Here is a 20,967-nt window from a genome sequence, read left to right on the forward strand (position 1 = left end):
CATAACTTCAAAATAAAATTTTAGACTACTTTTACTTGCTTTATTCATCAACAAAAAAATTTGCTTTAGCATATCATGTAGTTCTTTCTTTAACAGAAAAAAAAAATTTAGCTGGTTTGCTGCAGCTTATATGCAATTAAAAGCAACAATCTAAAATAATTTTAAACCACAATAAATAAAAGATGCTTTAAAAAACCCAGATCAAGCTATAGCATATACAAATTCTTAATTTGCAAGTCATAAAAATACCATTACTACTCAACCAAAAATGTATTAAATAAATATAAAGTTGAACATCAGTATCCTGCACAGATGGGTAATAATATTAACTATTTTAAATGAGTCGAGTATGCACCTGTGTATCGAAAGACTATAGATCCATTTGTTAGTAGTACCTAACTCTGGAGGTAAAGTTAAATCCTAAGTCGTAAACTTCTTACTATTTGAACATTTTTCTAATGAGCACTTTTGAATTTTATAGATAAAAAATATTAAAAATACAAAAGAAAAGATCAATTTAATTGTTAGAAGATAGAATTTCTAGTCAATTAAATTATAACTTACATCCAGCCATCTATCCACAATAATATTAGCCTCTTTCTCAAAAGGAGGCTCTTCAAAGGTTCTCATTTTATTTAAATGAAATTGTAGATTTTTGCAGATCTGGTTAATCTTGTCTACAATCTCTAAATGTTCATTAAATTCTTCTTTGACAACTTCAATCTGTAAAAAAGATATGAAACATGTTTTGATATACTGACAGATGAACTGATAAAGACTTATTGGCCCACTTCATCAATGAAAAGTTTTTCGAATCCTAGCCATCCGGTTTAATAATAATCCTACACCCCAATTTCTTGCCCCACTCTGCATGATGAAATATCTATAATGGTCTAAAATCACGTTTCTTGTCTATGTGAAATAATACTCTACCCCAAAAAAGGCACCTCCACTCAGTGGTATATAAAAATGACAGGTCATAGATTCCTCCAGTGGGAATCATCTTTGTAATGTCAAAGAACCTAAGCGCTCATCTGAATAAAATGGACAGAACTTTAAAAAATCTTTAATATGACTTCTAGTTTAATCTTCCATGATTCTAACTCCAACATCATTTCTAACATGGAAGTTGTGAAAAACTCACTATCTTATCAAAAGGCCAATGATCTTGAACTAAAACATAAAATTTGAGCGTTGAATAATGCAGTCTTAATGTATCCACTCAATTTACTAATCTTACATAAACATTTTTAATGATTATACAAAATTTGAAAATAGTGATTTCTCATACACAAAAAACTAAAAATTATACACCGAGGGTTGACTTCCATTTCTGGGAATATGCAGCAGACATAATTTTCCCTATTCTTCCCACTAAGTACAATTAAAAACCCTGGACATCATATACAAAATAAACCTAAGACTGAAAAGCGGAAAATTCAAGCAGGGAAAACAGCTGGGGGCATCAGCTCCTGAAGACGACCTGGTGGTGAATTCCCTGCATTTTCTTTTTCCATCAGATATCCCAGATTGTGTGTTGGAGAAGCCAGCACCTGGTAATACCAACAGATATAGACCATAGACCAAAAACGCTCCAAGAAAAGCCTCCTCTCTTCAGCCAAAGAACCAGAACACAGCAACCTAGCGGCCCGGTGGTGGGGGAATAAATTGAGAGTTCAGGATTTGCCGTCTGTTTGATTTTAAAACTTACCATATAGGTACAATAATAAAGATTACATCAGTTGGCAGAGGGACAGACACATAGATCAATAGATCAAAGAGAACCCAGACAAATTCACCAAACTGATTTTTGACATAGAAGAAGAAGCACTTCAAAAGAAGACTTCAACATATGGTGCTGGAGCAATTGGATATTTATAGACAAAAACATGAAACCTGACCTAAGTCTCACATCTTATACAAAAACTAACTCTAAATGAATGATGGACTGAAATGTCAATCATAACACTATAAAACTTTTAGAAAAAAAAATAGGAAAAACTTTTTAGCATCTGGAGCTAGGCAAAAACTTCTTAGATTTGACACCAAAAGTACAACACATGAAAGGAAAAGTTGATAAACTGGACTTTACCGAAATTTAAAACTTTTGCTCTGTAAAAGACCCCATTAAGGAGATGAAAAGACAAGCTACAGTTTGGGGGAAACTATCTACAAACCACATATCTGACAAATGACTAGTGTGCAGAATATAAAGAACTCTCACAACTCAACAGTAAAAAAAAAAAAAAAAAAAAACACAAAACAATCTAATTAGAAAATGGGCAAAAGATATGAAGAGACATTTCACCAAAGATGACACACGAATGGCAAATAAGTACATGAAAAAATAATCAACGCCATTAGCAATTAGGAAAATGCCAATTAAAATCACCACGTGATACCACTACACATCTGTCAGAATGACTAAAATTAAAAGTAGAGACAGTGTATAATGCTGGCAAGGACGTGCAGAAACTAGATCACTCATACATTGCTGGCGGGCACGTAAAATGGTACAGCCACTCTGGAAAGTTTCTTTAAAAATGAAATGCATCCCTGGTCATCTAGTGGTTAGGGGGGAAAAAAAGGAATGCAAGATTAACACACAACCCAGCAACAGCAGTGCAGGGCATTTATCCTTGAGAAACAAAAACTTATGTTCACACTTCCCCCAAAACCCTATACAAATGTTTACAGCAGTTTTATTCATAATAGCCAAAAATGAGAAACAACCCAGAGGTCCTTTGGAGGTGACAGTTAAACAAACCATGGTATATCCATATCATGGACTCCTCCTCAGCAAGAAAAGGGAACAGAATACTGACGCATGCAAGAGCCAGAAAGAATCTCCAGAGCATTATGCTGAATGAAAATGGCCAGTCCCAAAAGGTTACATAATATGATTTTATTCATAGAAGATTTTTGAAATTATAGAAATGGAGAACATATGAGTAGTTGTGAGGGGGCATGAGCAAGAGGGAAGCGGTAGGGCTATAAAATGACAACACAGGGATCCTGGGGTGATGGAAATATTCTTTCCCTTGACTGTATCAATGTCTGTAACCTGACTGCACTATTGTACCACAGCTGTACAAGATTTTACTATTGGGAAAACGCAGTAAAGGGTACACAGGATCTCTCTGTATTATGTCTTACAACTAACTGCATGTGAACCTACCATTATCTCAAAGTTAAAAGTTCAATTAAAAAATTTTAAATTATTTAAATGTTTTAAATGGACAAAAAACAACTAGAGTGGTTTCCTTCTGACCAGAAGCTGGCTGATATGCTGGCAGAGCTGGGATGCAAACTCAGCGGTTTTTTTCTCACAGTTCAGGACTCTTTTGCATTGGACGTAATAAATGCTTATTCAGATAAATGAAAAGATACATACATATACACCCTCATTTTTATTACATGGGTGAAAAGAAAAGAAGGAGCAGGAGAGGACACTGTAGCATTGGCAGAAACTGCAAATTTTGCTCTACCATGAATGGAAGGGGTAAAATAAAGGAAACCGGATCCCTCTGATAGTTCCCAAACTTTAATAGTCCCCTGACAGTCTAGCCTTCCAGTCTTACTTTCGCACTTCTGCCTTTCATTAAAGAGAGTGGAAATCTGGCACCATATCCTAGATAAACATCCAGGTTTCTACGGTTCTGAAGAACAAAAGTTCTCAGTGGTATCATATTTCAGCCACCGGTGCAAAGCATCATGACAATACATACAACAGAACTGAGATTATTTCTGAAGACAGTACCTGTCTTAACTGAGAGTTATGTTCACAATCAGTACTAAACAGTTAAAAAAAAAAAGTGTATGAGAAATAATTAAACATTAGCGTATTTCTTTATATTACATGCAAGATAATATATTATTTCAGCAAATATACAAAGATACCACATTAGATACAAGATTGTCAACATAATAAGAAAAGATTGGACATTTATATGATTCTTAACGGTAATTACACTTGTTTAATTAATTTTTAAAATATTTTTGTGAGTAAAGCTTTATATTTGAGAAAGGGGTACAAAGCAAAGTTAACCAATTTTTACTTCTGCCATATACATATTTCAACTACATCTATAAGGAAGGCAAATTATGATGAATGAAACATGACTTTGTTGTCATATACATGGGCTTAAATAATGATTCCGCCACTTATTAATCAGCGATATAATTTTGGGAGTTACTTAACTTGTATCCTTACTTTATTTCCCTGTTTAGAGAGAAAGTTGTTAATCTGTCCAGTGAAGCCAGAGTAATGATGCCATCCCAGTGGGTATGGAAGGCAGAACATCAAGCCAAAGAGGATTATTCTCAAGCCTTAAGGTTGAATGTTGTTTGCCTTGTTAGGTTTCGGAGTTACTTGGGACCCACCACCCCTTTCTTCTTTCCTATTTCTCCCTTTTGGAGTGGAAGTATCTATCCTATACGTGTCCCACTACTGTATTTTGAAAGCAAATAATTTGTTTGGTTTCATGGATTCACAGCTAGAGAGAGTAAAACAAACAAACAGAGATCTCAACTACATAGAGCTGGGAGACCAGAAGAGGGAGGCGCTCTCACGCCTGTGATGACAGCAGAGCCCAACAGGAAGAAGAAAGACTCTTCTTCACTGGTAAGGACTCAGCCAATGAAAAACCATGGACTCTGTTCACTAGCCCGCCCAACTTCCTTTTCCCCTCTATGAAAGAATTCTCCTTTCCTGCTGTGTAGGGACTTGCCCGTGACTCTCATAGTTGCAGAACCCGAAGTGCAATTCTGAACAAATCCCTCTTTGCTGGAGAAATATCTGGCAGTCTGTTTGTTTTAGGTAAGTGAGAAGAATTTCCCTCAGGCTGAATTATACCTTGAGTTTCACCTATATCTAATTTAGATGACATTCAGATGAGACTTTGGACTTAGCTGGAGCAAGTTGAGACATCTGGGGCTGATGGGAAGGAATAAATGTACTTTGCGTGCGAGAAGGACATGAATTTTAAGGGGTCAAGGGCAGAATTTTATAAACTGTAAGAATTGTCTCCAGAACTGTAAGAAATGGTTACAGATAGTGGAATTAGCTATCTGGTCAGTTCACAAGGCAGGGACTTGGGATCTGTGGACATGAGGTCAGTTTAGCAGGCAGGGACTCAGGATCTGTGAACAAGGCAGAGACCTTGGTCCTGGAACAACAGTACAAGGTGGGAAACTGGTATTCCAGGCATAGTAGAAGAGTAACTATGTGAACTGGGACACAAGGCTGAGGGATCTAGTAAAGCTGATCATGTTGGATACTCTGAGAACCAAGGGAACCATAGCTTCTTAAATCCACTTGGTTGAAGACAGGATCCTCCTAGATTCTGAGTCCACCAAACCCAGAAGCTGCCTCTGCTGGATAGAACCAGACGGGTTTCATCTAAGAGACTCTGACTACTTGTCTGCTCATAGCTTGGTGGCCTTCCTCAATTAGGTCTCATGGAGACCAGTTACACAGTCACATACTGTATAACTGGTGTCCAAACAGAGCTCCTTCTGATTGGCCAGTTCCAGGAAAGTGTGTCTGAGAAAGTGGGCCCCAGACAGGGGCTACTCCTCATCTGTGCCACTGATGTGACCTTGAGTGTCACTTCAGCTTCAGAGACAAGAGTTCTAGACAAAGACTAAATTGCCAGTAAGAATCTGGTCTGCAGGCACACCTTGAGATACTGCAGATTCTGGTCAGATCACTGAAAGAAAAGTGAGTACTGCAATAAAGCGAGTCACGTGAACTTTTGGGTTTCCCACTACATATAAAAATAATGTTTATACTATGCTGTAGTCTGTTAACTGTGCCTAATTATGTAAGGTATGTATACAACGTACATACCTTAATTTAAAAATAGTTTGTTGCTAAAAAATGCTCACCACCATCTGAGCCTTCAGCAAGTCATACTCATTTTGCTGATGTAGGGTTTGAAATCTTGTGACAATTATCAAAATGTGACATAGAGACAGGAAGTGAGAAAATTCTGTTGGAAAAATGGCATCAACAGACTTGCTCGATAAAGGGTTGCCACAAATCTTCAATTTGTAAACACACACAGACACACACACACACACACACACACACACACACACACACACACACACAAGCAAAGTACAATAAAACAAGGTATGCCTGTATATGTATAAACCTCACTGAGGATGCTTTCAGCAACTGGGAAGTTTAATAAAATTCTTCTAACAACCAGGCATATCAAGTAGAGGCTATTTCACATATGTCTCTGATACTTTGGCAGAACTTTAAGATAGTACTCACAGAACCAAGAGGAAAAGCAAAAATAAGGTCCTACTGTACGGCACAGGGAACTATATTCAATACTTTGTAACAGCCTATAATGAAAAAGAATATGAAAAGGAATATACATATATATGTATAACTGAATCACTATGCTGTACACCAGAAATTAACACAACATTGTAAACCGACTATATTTCAATTTAAAAAAAAGATTGTATCTGTGGAACAGCTGAGGCAAAAAGAAAAGAAAAGAAGAGAAAAAGAGGAAAAGCAACTCTCTGGTATACAGTAATGCAGTGTTGGATATTCTTTTCTAACTACCCCATTATTCTGCCACTCTGGTTGATAATCAGATTAAATCATAGAAAATAATGACATCTAGTGTCGAAAAGTGTTAGTCTTAGAATATGAAGTTGTGATCACTGAGGCTATGAACACAGAGCAACTTGGAAATAAACTCACACATCTTTATAGAGATTGAATAAATAAAAACATAATTTTTCCTCTATCCATTAACAACAGAGGGGGTTCTCCTAGTACCTTCTTTCTCTCAAGTCTGCAATGAAGTCTTAGGTTCTTTTTAGGTGGAAGGTCAGAGCACAGACTGTTCCAACCTTACAGAGGTAGCAGCAGGGGTGACCCCAGACCTCAAAAGAACCACACCCCACCAGTATTAAAACCCAAACAGAAGCAACCCAGCATCAATTTAGGGGCTGATTTTTTTTTCAAGCCCTAGTGATAAGTTCAATAAATTCTTAGATACCTGGTAAAAGAGAGTCACCAGTAACTTCGTCTAAACCAAGTTTTGAAAATGACTCCACTTATAATATCCTGTCTACTGCCAGGCTTGCCACCGAGGCCACCGCACAGTTTCCTCTGGAATTTGGACTCACCTCTGCTATCCTCTTCTTCAAATTCTCCTTTCCCATGTATGAAGCCTGGAGGGAGATGACATTCTCTTCTTTTTGAATCAAAGTTGTCAAGACATTTTTAAAATTCTGATACTGTTTTAAGAGCTCCAAAACTCTTTCACACTGGTCAAGACTACAAAGAGGAAAAGAAGTAAAAAAAGCTAAATGTCTGAAAATAACAAAACCATTCTTTCTCTTTTAAGTATCCCTCCCACATTAATGACTAATAAATTATAGGACTTTTCCTCTTGACGTGGTTTATAATTATTTTATAATTTAACCTAAGAATGATGGCATATATACTTATCTGACAAATGGATGGTGTAAATAATCACTGGATTACTATTTTCACAAGGTCAATATTAAAAAGTTACCAGATGTAAGCTCTAGAAAGAAACACAGGATTCATAACCTTAAGGAATTGGCACCTCAATTCCTTTTTTTCTTTCTTTTTCTTTTTATTGGAGTATGGTCAGTTACAGTGTGTCCATTTCTGGTGTACAGCACAATGTCCCACTCATGCGTATACATACATATATTTGTTTTCATATTCTTTTTCATTAAAAGTTATTACAAGATATTGAATATAGTTCCCTGTGCTATACAGAAGAAATTTGTTTTTTTAATCTTTTTTTATATATAGTGGCTAACATTTGCAAATCTCAAACTCCTAAATTTACCCCCTCAATTTCATAATTAACTAAGAGACATCTTGGAAAACAGCACCTCCCTAATATTATTCTTAGAGATTGTTTCAATATTAATTTCAATATGATACAAGTATGTCTATTTCAGCTCATTCTAGATTTAGTCCTTTAAAAAAGAAAGTACAGATGATGTGGCAGCTAGGACACCTGGTTTCTAGTTACAACTGGGCACTAATGGGTCATGTGACCTGAGATAAGTTACTTTAGGCTCTTTGGACCTCGGTTCTTTCCTCTGTGAAATCAAAGAGCAGACTACATCAAAGACCACAGACAGACTTCATCTTGACTTCTGTACGCTCAGGTTCCGGGAGGAAACAGGCAGTGCACTCAGATGGAGATGGATGTGGTGAAGAGACCACTGACAGCAGAGCCATAGAGGAGAACCCAACAGGAGCTGCCAGGACCACTTGCCGAAAAGGGAAGGGGTTAAGATGAGCCTGACCTCTCTCTCTTCTTGCTCACGAATCTCCTGCTAGGACCTCCCACTTCCTAACCCAGCTGGAATCCTTGTCATGGGTGGTACGGTCTATAGGGGTCAGTCTTCTCCACCACTCCCACCCCGGGCAGAGAGTAAGAGGAGAAGGATGGAGACTACTCAGCAGAATCGCCAGCCGGGACTGATAAGTAATGGCTGCCACACAGTGAAGAAAACTTGTGAGCCTTATCCAGGCTCTGTAGGAAAGATAGTGGTAACTGAATGGCATCACCTGCCATTCAAGTCGAGTGGTGTGGTAGAATAATGCCCCACCTCCCAGAGATGACCAGTTCCTCATCCCTGGATCCTGTGACTATGTTACCTTACACGGCAGAGGGGACTCTGCAGATGTGATTAAGCTAAGGGTCTTAAAATAGGAACATTATTCTGGATTATCTGAATGAGTGCAATATAATCACAAGGGTCCTTATAAGAAGAGGCAGGAAGGTCAGAGTCAGAAGGAGATGTGATAACAGAAGCAGAGATGAAAGAGAAAGACAGAGAGACCAAGATTTGAAGATGCTACACTGCTGGCTTTAAAGATGGAAGAAGCAGACACCAGCCAAGGAATGTGGTAGGTGGCCTCTAGAAGATGGAAAAAGCAAGGAAATCGATTTTCTCTTTGAGCTTCCAGAAAGGAACACAGCTTGGTTTTAGGATTTCCAACCTCCAGACTGTAAAATAAGTTTGTATTGTTTTTAAGCCACTACATTTGTGGTCATTTGTTACAGCAGCAACAGAAAACTAATGCAGGTGGGGCAATAAAAATCATATACATACTGTGAGCATCTGTCATTCCTGTTAGGTAACCTCTGAAGTTCATCTGGCCATAATCTAGGATCCCTCGTCTTGCCCCAGACATGGGCCTGGTGAGCTTCCAGTGTGAAACTCTTAAGTTTGCCTCTCCTTTAGGTCCACGGGAATGTGTTGTCAACATACAAATTTCAAAAAGTTCACTGTGCCACACTTTTTCAAATTTGGGAGGAATTTTTTTCCTTACCATTCAGCGACCGAAGCCTTTGTATTCTCCCACAGGAGTGCTGTGTCTTGGCACTGCTGACTCAGAACTTTCTCCCTGCCATCTTTGAATTGTGGAAGAGAATTAGCCATTTCTTGCAATTGTTTCTTCTCTTCTTCACATTCATCGAGATCCTTATCCAGTCTGATTAACGATTTTTTCCTTGATGATGAGAGAGAAAAGTTTGATCGCCAATTATTGGCCAATTTGATTTGACACAAAAATGGGTAATTTGGGGGAGCACACTAACTTTAATTTGTCCTCATGAGGTTTATGCCAAAATTACACATTCCTATGACAGAGTTCAGGAGGCGCTGCATTTCCAGGATACTGGCTGGGTTTTTACTAGAACAGATAAACAAAACCACCAGCAGTAACATTTCTCCATGATGAGTACACTTGTAAAGGAAGTGTATATACATGTGAGAGAAAAGAGAGAAAGGGTATGTATGTATATTGTGGGGAATGCCCACAATGTTTGTATAAGAGGGGACAAGTGGCATGGAGAGAAAAGGTGACAGCAGAGCACTGCAAGTTCCTGGGAAGGGCAGAGGGGACAAGAAGAAAGGGAATCTTGCCTGTCTACCTTGTGAACAAAATGCTCCCCCAGACCAAAGAAGCGTCATTGGAACTAAGGGCTTTATCCTGTAAGTTAATCCTGGCAGGATTAACTGCATTCACTTAGGTCCAAATCACTTTTATCAGGTCCTTATTGTCTCTGCTTCCTCCCTTCCTGTTCTCTCTGGCACCCACTCCCATAAGGCTCTCACTCCCTACCGCTCCTCCAAGACCACTCTCAGGATATCCAGTAACCTCTGCACTCCTAACCCATGTTCCAGTCCCAATCTTCATCTGCCTTTAGTCGTCGGCAGCATGCTACCCAGTGGGTCACTTCCTCCTAGTGGAATGGCCTTCTCACTCAGCCCCCACAACTCTCTTGATTTTCCTCCTACTCTCCTGGCCCCTCCTTCTCAGTATCTTTTGCTGGTTCCCCCTCGTCTCCCTGATCTCTTGACAGGAGTGTCCCGGAGTACACAGCACTGACCTCTTGTCTTGTCTGCCTAAATCACTCTGCTGGCAATCTTATCCATCTCATGGCTTTAGATGGCATTCTAAAATGCCGACGACTCTCAAATGTATACCTCGCCCAGACCTCTCTCCTGACTCCTGACGCCACCTATTTTTAACAGTCTATTGATAACTCTACTTGAATGTCCAATTAATATTTTGAACCTGCCATTTCTAAAACTGAGCACACCTGATCTTCCATTCAAAGCCTGATAAACTTCAGTCTTTGCCATCCCAGTTAACAGTAACTCCAATCTTTCTTTTATGCCTCATGTTCAATCTGTCAACAAATCTTGTGGACTCTGCTTTTAAAATATACACAGAATCTCAATACTTTTTGTCACTTCACCATCGTTCCGTGCCACCATCATCCCTTGCCTGGATTGTTGCTATGGGTCAAACCAGACTTCCCATGTCTTCCCTTGACTCCTACAGTCTAATCTCAACATATCATCCTGTTATAATGAAGACCAAATCATTTCCCTCTGCTCAGAACCCTCCAAATGACTTCCCATGTCACTCAATAAAAAAAAGAAACTAAAGTCAACACATGACCCACAAGTCCCTACAGGAGCTACCATCCCACCTGTTACCCCTCTGACCCTCTTTCACAGCTCTTCCCCTCACCGCTGACCTCCTCACCTCATTGCCTCTCCTCAAAGATGCCGGACCCAGTCCCTCACCTGTCCTTTGTACCTTCTGTACCCTTTATACTGCTCCCTCGGCCTGGAGGGCTCTTCCTCCAGGTCGTCACTTGGCTTGTCTCTTACCTCATCTTACTCACACGTCACCTTCTCTGTGAAACTGCCTGATGACCCTATTCGAATCACAACCCCTTCTCTTTCCCGGCTTAATTTTTCTCCATAGCCTTTAGCACCATCGAACATACTGAATATCTTCCACCTCCCACTGGATCCTAAGGCCCATGAGGAGCAAGAACTTCTGTCTGTTTTGTTAACTGCTGTCTCCCCAGTACCTAAAACAGTGCCAGGCTTGTTCTAGTAGCAATGCAATTAAAAATTAAAGCAATTTACTAATGTATAGTTTTCATTTATAATTTAATACTTAATTTATTTGTTACTTGTTATTTATAAATCTATAATAAATGTATTAACAATGAAATTGATAACTAAGTTAGTTCCATCCCTCATTCAGAACAGGAGCACAGTAGAAATGGAAGTCTCATTGAGACCAAGGGCTCCAAGAAGTTTCAGAGGGAAGAGCTTTTTCAGCTCAAGAGCCTCAGAAGAGCACTGAGCCTCTGAGGGATTCCAGGTGGTCAGGTGGAGAGGCAGAAAACGGGAGACATTTAAAAAGGAGAGGGCAGCTCCACAAAAGGAACCCTCGCTAACTCATGCTAACATTTTCACCTTCAGGATCTGGTGGCTGACTCTAAATGCCAGAATTAAAACAACAGCTCTATATAGATAGATGGCTGTCAACTACCGTTTACCAGAATTCTACTGAGTCTGCAGAATCAACATGAACCATAGTTTACCTCTTAAACTTAGCCCCCATCCTAGTCCTGCTGGGAGGGGGAAGAAGGGACAAGGTGTGGCATGTGCACTTTCCACCACTATATTTTTTATCAAATGTGTGGAGTTTTCCAGGCCTACCTCCCTCGAGAGAACTCCATAATAAAAACACAGCAGTAAAGGGACTTTGAAGCAACTCTTGGACTTTATACATATCTTATTTCACTCTTCCTCTGTCCACAAGAATGAAACTTTAAAGAAAAAAAATTATATCACACTTTGTAAAGCATAGCGTCAACCGAAAAAAAAAAAAAAAAAAAAAAAAAAAGCCTGTTTGAAAAGTCTACAGAAAAGAATGCCAAATCCCGAATACAGTGGGATGGAACAGAAGCAGAAAGACGTGTGGGACGCATTGTTTCAACTGATAAATACCTGGGGGGGAAAAAACAGAAAAATCTCATTATGCATGGAAATGGACCAAAATGACACCTACCGTTGTTTTATGGCTGGAACAGTTGGATCCTTTAAGCCAATTTTACTGATTTGATTGTGCACATCTTGAATATTTTTCAGGAGTTCATTATTTTTGAAAATACAAGTCTCCAGTAATTTGTCTTCTTCAGTGAGTTCCTCCTGTCCGCCAGAGCTAAGTGTCTCCGATGAGTTTTTGGACAAAGCAGCCAGAAGTTTTTCACAGGAGGTGTCTTCTCCCTGCTCGGCATCTGTAATGCTTATCCCAAGCACCTTCAAATGTTCATCCAAATGTCTGGCCTTGTCTTTCATCTGATAAATTTCTCCCTCCTTATTTTCCACTGTCAAAGTATTTTCTGGTAACACCTGTGAATCGGAGGCTGAAAGGTCTGTAAGAAGCCCAACAGGGCATTGAGCTGTTCTCAGAGAAGCCAAAAACTCTTCCAGAGCTTTGAGGGCATCTTTACTCCTCTGAACTCTGTGGTTCATTTCTTCAAGTTGTGTTCTGTGTTTCAGGATAATATTCTGTGTTGCCTGCAGGTCAAGCGGGTGTAATTCCTTTAATGCAAAATTGCCTGGCTGTTCCAAATTGTTACATATTTCCATCTGTTTTGCTATGGAATCTTGGATATTCTAAAATAAACATAAGAAAAGCTGAAAAGACTGAGGCAGAAAAAATAAAGACTGCACATCAGAAACTAATCTTAAATTATGTCATGAGATTTGATCTAGAAAACTGCTCCTTAGTTTATCCAAGGCTGATGGTCTCCACAGAAGGAAACATTTTAATTACAAATGATCAGATGGCCCAGCTGTTTCATTATCCGATACACTTCCTGGAGTTACAATCCCCAAAATAAAAGAGGTATAGAAAGCTATTGCTTCAATGAGAATTATTACAGGTTGAATCTGAAAAATAAAAGTTAAAAATTTTTTTATTTAAGATGGGATTTGGAATGAGTAAATGAGAATATGACACTTTAAGTATGTAAGTCTAGTCCAGATATTTAGGATTTCAGGCATTGGAGAAGGCATTCATAAGCAAGCCTTCACTTTGAATTCAAAGAAAATACCTCATTCTTTACTCCACGGTACCTATTTCCAAACTGGCAAGGAATTACACAGTTAAGAAATAAATAACAAGTCTAAATTATTGAAGATGTTTCTGTCCTGGTTTATATTCTAAATAAATACGATTGATGTATGATTAAAAATCCATAAACATGTATAAACCTCTGAAGAACTGATTATTCTATAACTACACCGTGAGGATGTGTATTTACCCTCAGGTTTTGATAAATGTCATCAGCATCAGTGAGATGAAATTCCTGAATGGCCATTTCACGGGGGAGCAGGTCTGAGCCACAGAGGAGGAGCGATTCCTTCTCCACAGGTAACACGATCTGCAGCGCGGTCTCCAAAGACTCCATTCTGGGTGGAAAACAAACCAGACATGAGGGGAAAACACAGCAGAAAGATATCCTATAAAATAAACTAATGCCATTATTTAACTAAGAACAGAAAATAATTATTCAATCAAAATACATACAAAGGTGTGTACAGATCATCACATAAAAGAAAAACCCAGCGATCCAGAATGGCAAAGAATGAGTTGACTGCTAAATCCAAGTTCTCCTGAGAGTTTAATTGACATGGCATGGAATGGAAAACTGCTGTAAGACATACTCTCTTTTGAAATACAAAATACTGAATATAACTGAGCCTTGCCTTCATGCCAAAGAAACCTCATTATGAATACTAATGATTTCATTAGTGGACATATAATAGGGTTCAAAGAATAGGCCAATAAGAAATTAAAATGTGTGACCCTGGATAAATAACATATAGACCCTGAGCCTCAGTGTCCTCCTATGTAAACTGGGGATAAGTGCCAAGGATACACACCCTACGTAAAGGGGTAACATCAGCACCCTTTCATTTTAGAAATGAGAAAATCAGCGCCCAGAGAAGCTAAGTGACGTGGCCAAATTCAGGCTAAAGGGGAGACAGTCAGAATAGCACAGCCTTTGGAACGCAGCAGACTTTAAGTTCCACTTAGGTCTCCAGCCAGCGGTGTGGCTGGGCAATGTGATTTAACCTCCCTCAGTAGCAGTGTCCTCATCACTGAAATGGCGATCGTAATGGTAGCTTCTCTAATGGTTGTTGTGACAACTAAATAAAATAACACACTTAGGATAATGCTAGCCTTGCTTAAAAGAGGATTTAAAAATTTAGTAAATTTAGTGAAGTCATGGTTAATAGATCTCAGAATTATACCTGGCATTAAGAGTCATCTGAAGCTCTCTTTCTGTCCCCTTTAATCTATCTCTTGCCTGAACTATAGAAGGCTTCTTTACGTCACTTTCCAGCTCTTCTAACTTCAATGAAGTGATTTCAAATTCTTTCCAGCAAGCATCAGTTTCATTTTTTAAGACCTAGATGAAACACATAAATTAATTTATCAACAAGTGGGTTAATGAGCACAATTATTCTGTTCTTTCAAAACAAGACATTCACACATCTGTGGGCACAAAAAGTTTCACATGAAAACACATTTGAAAAGATATTTTCCAACCATCTGCAAGTAAACTATCCTTCAGAGAACAATGATATGGACTGTGCTCAGAGGATTCATTCAGTGAAGTCAAAGGAGTCAACAACATGGCTTTCAAAGGAATCCAAACTCTCTTCCTGCAAGTTAGATACCCAGAATAAAACTCAAAAAGATACATACAGATGTAAGAACAGATATTCCATTAGATAGTCTATTTCCTCTACGTAATCATTCTTTGCTTCTCCCTAAACTAAAAGCAAATTGCAGTGAACCAAAATCATTTTCAAGTGAGAAATGAATAAAATTAACTTATGATTTATAATTAAACATCTAAAATTCTACACCATTCACTATTCTCTTTATCCTGGCTTTTTATTTTTTTAAAAGGCACTGCCTCAGAATCTGAGTGCTCATTGGTATAATTTGTTCTTCACTCTCTCCGAGGATTAGTATAGTTTTTCTAACCGATTCATTATTCAGTCCCAGGAATAAGATCTCAAGAGAGTGTCTTAATTGTGAAGAAAATGTGCTAAATCCATCACTTGGAACAACAGAGATTTTAACGTATGAACTTTGCTTGTTCAGATGGAAAACAGAGAAGCCAAACTGGGTAGAGTGTGACTCCGGGACTGGCCTCATAAAAGGAAGGTAACTAGAAAACAGCAGAGGGCATTGTAGGAACCACCCAGGCCTTTTCTCCACCTGCTGGGCTCTCTACAAGAGCTCGCTCTAATGCACTTACAAGCATACAAGAGTGTTGCACTGCAACACACAGATGACCTTCAAAATAAGAAAGATGGTTATTTGTAGAGCTTACAGTTGGTGTGCCCACCACTAGATTGTTTTTTTCTGCAGCCCCTGAATCTGACGCAGTGCTTCCTCTGATGGCTCTCCAGAAGATCATCCCTCACAGTGAAAACTCCCTTCACTACCTGCGCCTTTCTTATTGCCCAACATCAGACAGACAACATGACAGTTGGGTCACGATGATCAGTGACAGAAACAAATATTCAGAGTCACTGGTTTTTCACAGATTGTTAATTCTGTTGCCTTCAAACACATTGTTTTAACCAAATCATCTGAAGCCTTCATCCCCAACCTAAACACAGTCCAAAACTCTGCAAGCCACAATATGTAGACTATCAAATGAGAGCATGAGCATAAATTAGGACTCTGAATCAAACTCTTCCCTGGGTTTGAGTGTCTTTCTGGAATCAGATGACATTAGAAATGCAATCCAACCAAGAGAGTTCTTTAGAGACACAAACATATGAGACCTCAACAATGCCGAAGTCTATACTCATGGTGGTATTATTTCCTGAAAAAACACAAAACTCCTCTAATAATATTTTCACTATTTACCTGGAGATCTGTCAGTTTATCCTGGAGACAAACACTACTCCTTTCCTTGTCACCAGGGAAATCTGAAGTAATCCTCGCAATGTTGTTCTGCAGGTGTCGTTCAAGAGTTTCTCTGTGTGTAACATACCTGGGGGAAAAAATTAAGTGCAATGTTACTTAATTTTAAAGATAAGACCAAAAAATTTTTTTTAAATTACTGTCAACTGACAATGAAGAAATCCCAGAGAATTTCTGTTTAAGTTACTGGACCACGTGTAAAAATCATGACTAAAGGAAAAATAAAAACTTTTGAAAAAATAACAGTTTTGCAATGATGAAAGGTTTTTGCTGGATTTCCTAATTGTTTGGAAGAGTTTAGTTTACCTTTCCAGTAAACTATTGACAGACGCACTGTGATCCTTTTCATGCTTCTCCATGACGCTTTCCTCCAGTTGAGGCTTTAACTTGGATTCCAGGCTAACATCCTTAATTGATTCCATTGCCTAAGCAAATATGCAAAACAGTAAACATAATATCTTCGATATACTTAACTGTCTGGAAAAGATAAACACTTTATGATACAAAGGGATATCACTGATTCTTTATACCCCAAACCAGGACCCCTTGTTCCTTCCCCACACCTTCTGACTGGCAGTCTGGGCTGTGATACACAGCAAATCCCCACTTACCTAGAATTCAAGCATTTAGAAATTCCAATTCCCAGGGAAAGTAAAAGATATCATAATGAGAAAAAGATAAGTGATAAATGAACTAGTTCATCTCAATGAAGCTGAAACACCTGTGCAGATTAAGTGCAGCCTCTCATGCCCTCAAGAGTAACGGGCACAGACTGCGTGTATCCATAATGGTTCAAAATGGTCTCTTCTGGAAAGAACTGTAAATCTCAGAGGAAGATTAAGTCACGCTCACTCTAGCTTTGGTTCTTGTATTCTAATTCTTTGAAAACAGTCTTCCTTACATTATTTAAGTGAGAAATCACAGCTGATGGGAACAATCAGATAACTAAAACTCAATGACAAGTGGTTTATTGGACACTTGGATATTTTCATTGTGTTTACTTCTAAAATACATTATCCAAATTTAACACCTTTTCAGCCAATGGCTGATGGTCTGATTTTGCAGATGGCACCTGGCTGAGGGCACTCCTTCCTCCATTCTCAGATGTGTCCGGGGTCCTCCTGGGAAGAAATCAAAATTGCATATTAAAATACAGGGAGAAGACTGAATCCTAAAAGAGAACGAATAATACTCAGTGTCCTTCGATTCTGCAAAAGGCTTAATTTCATTTCTCCTTGCTCTTACGAAGCACTAACTTGTTTTTCGATGTGCCTCCCACCATGGGTTGCAGGGTCATATGAATCTCGGAAGCACATTTCCGAAGTCTTTCTATCTTTTGTTCGTAATCTTTGAGCGCTCTCCTCACTTCCTGTTGACTCTTCTGTGAAGTCAGCTCCTCACACAGCTCCCTCAGGACATCCATGTGGTGATCAAGTTGGTACAGGCTGCCTTCCTCAGAAAAACAGGCCTAATTGAGGAAAGAAAGCAGGAAACGTGTTTCAGATGAATTTACATGATTAGTCCATGAGGATTACACTCTGACAGATGTGTGTGACTTTAACAACACGTTCTAAGCCCGCCCAAGGTGTGCCTGGTGTGGGAATGGGTACTGAAAACAAAGACCACGCAGCTAGCCTTAGGGCTCCCTAGAGCCCAGTGATGTAGTGAAGGAAACCAGAACTGTCACCCCAAAAGATGCCTCTTTGATAGGAAAATTAAGAAGGTAATTAGGAAGTAGTAAACAGAAAAGGCAGAAAACAAAGCTCCATTTACTGGAGACAGAGTCTTATCAGTCCAGAGATGGGACCAAAGGAATCTGCAAATAAATTCAGTTATTCATATTCTTTTTCAGATTCTTTTCCACTATAGGTTATTGCAAGATATTGAATATAGTTCCCTGTACTATACAGTAGGATATTGTTGTTAATCATTTTATATACAGTAGCATGCATTTGCTAATCCCAAACTCCTAATTTATCCCTCCCCCGCCCTTCCCCCTTTGGTAACCATAAATTTGTTTTCTATGTCTGTGAGTCTATTTCTCGTTTGTAAATAAGTTCATTTGCACCATTTTTTTAGATTCCACATATAAGTGATATCATATGATATTTGTCTTTATCTGACTTCACCTAGTATGATAATCTCTAGGTCCATCCATGTTGCTGCAAATGGCTTTATTTCACTTTTTTTTTTTGAGGGTCATTTTTGTTTGTTTTGTTTTTAATTTTTTATTGAAGTGTAGTTGATTTACAATATTAGTTTCAGCTGTACAGCAAAGTGATTCAGTTATACATATACATGTGTATATATTCTCTTTTCAGATTCTTTTCCATAATATGTTACTACAAGAAATTGAATATAGTTCTCTGTGCTATATAGTAGGTCCTTGTTGTTTATCTATTTTATATACAGTAATGTGTGTTTGTTAATCCCCAATTCCTGATTTATCCCTCCCTGCCCTTTCCCCTTTGGTAACCACAGTTTGTTTTCTATGACTGTGAGTCTGTTTTTGGTTTGTAAATAGAATTTATATATATATTTTTAGATTCCAGATATAAGTGATATCATATGATATATAACTTTCTCTGTCTGACTTACTTCACTCAATATGATAATCTCTAGGTGCACCCATGTTGCTGGAAATGGCATTGTTTCATTCTTTTTTATGGCTGAGTAATATTCCATTTTACACACACACACACACACACACACACACACACACACACACACACACACACACACACACATCATCTTTATCCATTCATCTGTTGACAGACATTTAGGTTGCTTCCATGTCTTGGCTATTGTAAATAGTGCTCCTATGAACACTGGGGTGCAGGTATCTTTTTGAATTGGAGTTTTCTCCAGAAATATGCCCAGGAGTAGGATTGCTAGATCATTTGCTAACTGTACATTTAGTTTTTTAAGGAATCTCTATACTGTTTTCCATAGTGGCTACACCAATTTATATTCCCACTAACAGTATAGGAGGGCTCCCTTTTCTCCACACCCTCTCCAATATTAATTATTTGTAAGCTTTTTGATGATAGCCATTCTGATGGTGTGAGGTGACATCTTATTGTTGTTTTGATTTGCATTTCTCTAACAATCAGCTATACTGAGCATCTTTTCATGTGGCTATTGGCCATCTGAATGTCTTCTTTGTGAAATGTCTATTTAGGCCTTCTGCCCAGTTTTTGATTGGGTTGTTTGTTTTTTTGATATTAAGCTGTATGAGCTGTTTGTATATTTTGGAAATTAATCCCTTGTCAGTTGCATCATTTGCAAATATTTTCTCCCACTTCTGTTATCTTTTTTGTTTTATTTATGTTTTCCTTTGCTGTGCAAAAGCTTTTAAGTTTCATTTGGTTCCATTTGCTTATTTTTGCTTTTATTTCCATTACTTCAGGAGATAGATCCAAAAAAATATTGCTGCAATTTGTATCAAAGACTATTTTGCCTATGTTTTCTTCTAAGATTTTTAGAGTATTTGATCTTACATTTAGGTCTTTAATCCATTTGGAGTTTATTTGTGTATATTGTGTTAGAGAATATTCTAATTTCATTAAGAAGAAGAAAAATCTGAGAGGTGATACTATTGGTTAGTTTTGGACGTGTTGAATTTGAGGTATTTGCAGAACACTGGTGATATCAATTACTTGGTTAGGAACAAAACTTGGAGCTCAGGAGGAAAGACTCAGACTGAGGCGCTGTCATTATAGAGAGGGCAGTTTAAACCCCAAAGTGCTTAAAATCACTTCAAGCAAGTGTGAAATTAGCCAAAAATGGAGACCCGAAAACTAAAACATTAGGATAACACAATGAAAAAGGAAAATCTGTGAAAGACACTAAAATAAGCCCTCCCCCCAAAACAATAAAATTTTAAAAAGCAAGAGAGATTGATACTGTGACAACCACAGCAGTAGAAAGTTTAAAAGAGATCAAAAGAGGGGTCAATACTATCAAATACACAGAAGCAATCAAACAGGACGAGGACCAAAAAGAGATCATTACATTTGCCCCGCCTGGTTTATATCCTGATTTGCTGTCTTTCACAAAACTGCACTTCTGAGGACACAATGTCTTCACAAAAGCAAACATGGGAACTTCAGCAGCAGGTGACACGTTTGTAACCAGAGCACAGAGGCCACTGAGACATACAAAGCAAAGTCATGAAATATTTTGCTCAATGCTGAACTTTATTCACTTCTAAAAAGTGAAAAGCACAGCCTCTAGTTAGAGCTTGAACTGCCTAAGAGGTAATCCCCCCGGACAAGGTCTAAAGTAATTTTCAGAGCAGATTTAATCTCAGCCAAGGACATCCTAAACCACTTAAGATCAACCCCAAAATGATGACAAAATCTGAATGGAAGCAGGTTGTTTACCTCATGTTCCTTGATGAGACCCTTAGTCCTTCCTCTGCGAATTAGTTTCTTTTCTTTATTTATTTGTTTTTCAAGTTTTGCGATAGTGTCACTAAGTTTTCCTTTTTCAATGTCTACTTTTAGTTGTTGAATATACAAAGACATTTCATGATGAAGAGACTGCAAAAAAAGGCAAAGGCACATATTAACCATAGGTACAGCATATATTGAAAAGATTTC

General features: G+C 38.3%; 1 protein-coding gene across 11 annotated transcripts in view; it reads right to left on the reverse strand.

The window, feature by feature from the left end:
• The window catches only part of SYNE2 (spectrin repeat containing nuclear envelope protein 2), a 288,295-nt gene that overhangs the window by 159,794 nt on the left and 107,534 nt on the right, over positions 1-20,967 (reverse strand). For all 11 annotated transcript variants that reach the window (XM_074365411.1, XM_074365410.1, XM_074365419.1 and 8 more), the window contains exons 23-33: positions 20,749-20,907; positions 17,620-17,831; positions 17,394-17,484; positions 16,670-16,788; positions 16,307-16,433; positions 14,668-14,825; positions 13,674-13,821; positions 12,413-13,023; positions 9,359-9,538; positions 7,159-7,309; positions 565-723 (exon numbers count right to left, since the gene is read on the reverse strand). In XM_074365411.1, coding sequence (XP_074221512.1) covers positions 565-723; positions 7,159-7,309; positions 9,359-9,538; positions 12,413-13,023; positions 13,674-13,821; positions 14,668-14,825; positions 16,307-16,433; positions 16,670-16,788; positions 17,394-17,484; positions 17,620-17,831; positions 20,749-20,907 — 2,115 coding nt within the window. The remainder of the gene's footprint in view (positions 1-564; positions 724-7,158; positions 7,310-9,358; positions 9,539-12,412; positions 13,024-13,673; positions 13,822-14,667; positions 14,826-16,306; positions 16,434-16,669; positions 16,789-17,393; positions 17,485-17,619; positions 17,832-20,748; positions 20,908-20,967) is intronic.

Source organism: Camelus bactrianus, chromosome 6 (genome assembly GCF_048773025.1).
Source record: "Camelus bactrianus isolate YW-2024 breed Bactrian camel chromosome 6, ASM4877302v1, whole genome shotgun sequence".
In the NCBI taxonomy this organism is placed as follows: Eukaryota; Metazoa; Chordata; class Mammalia; order Artiodactyla; family Camelidae; genus Camelus; species Camelus bactrianus.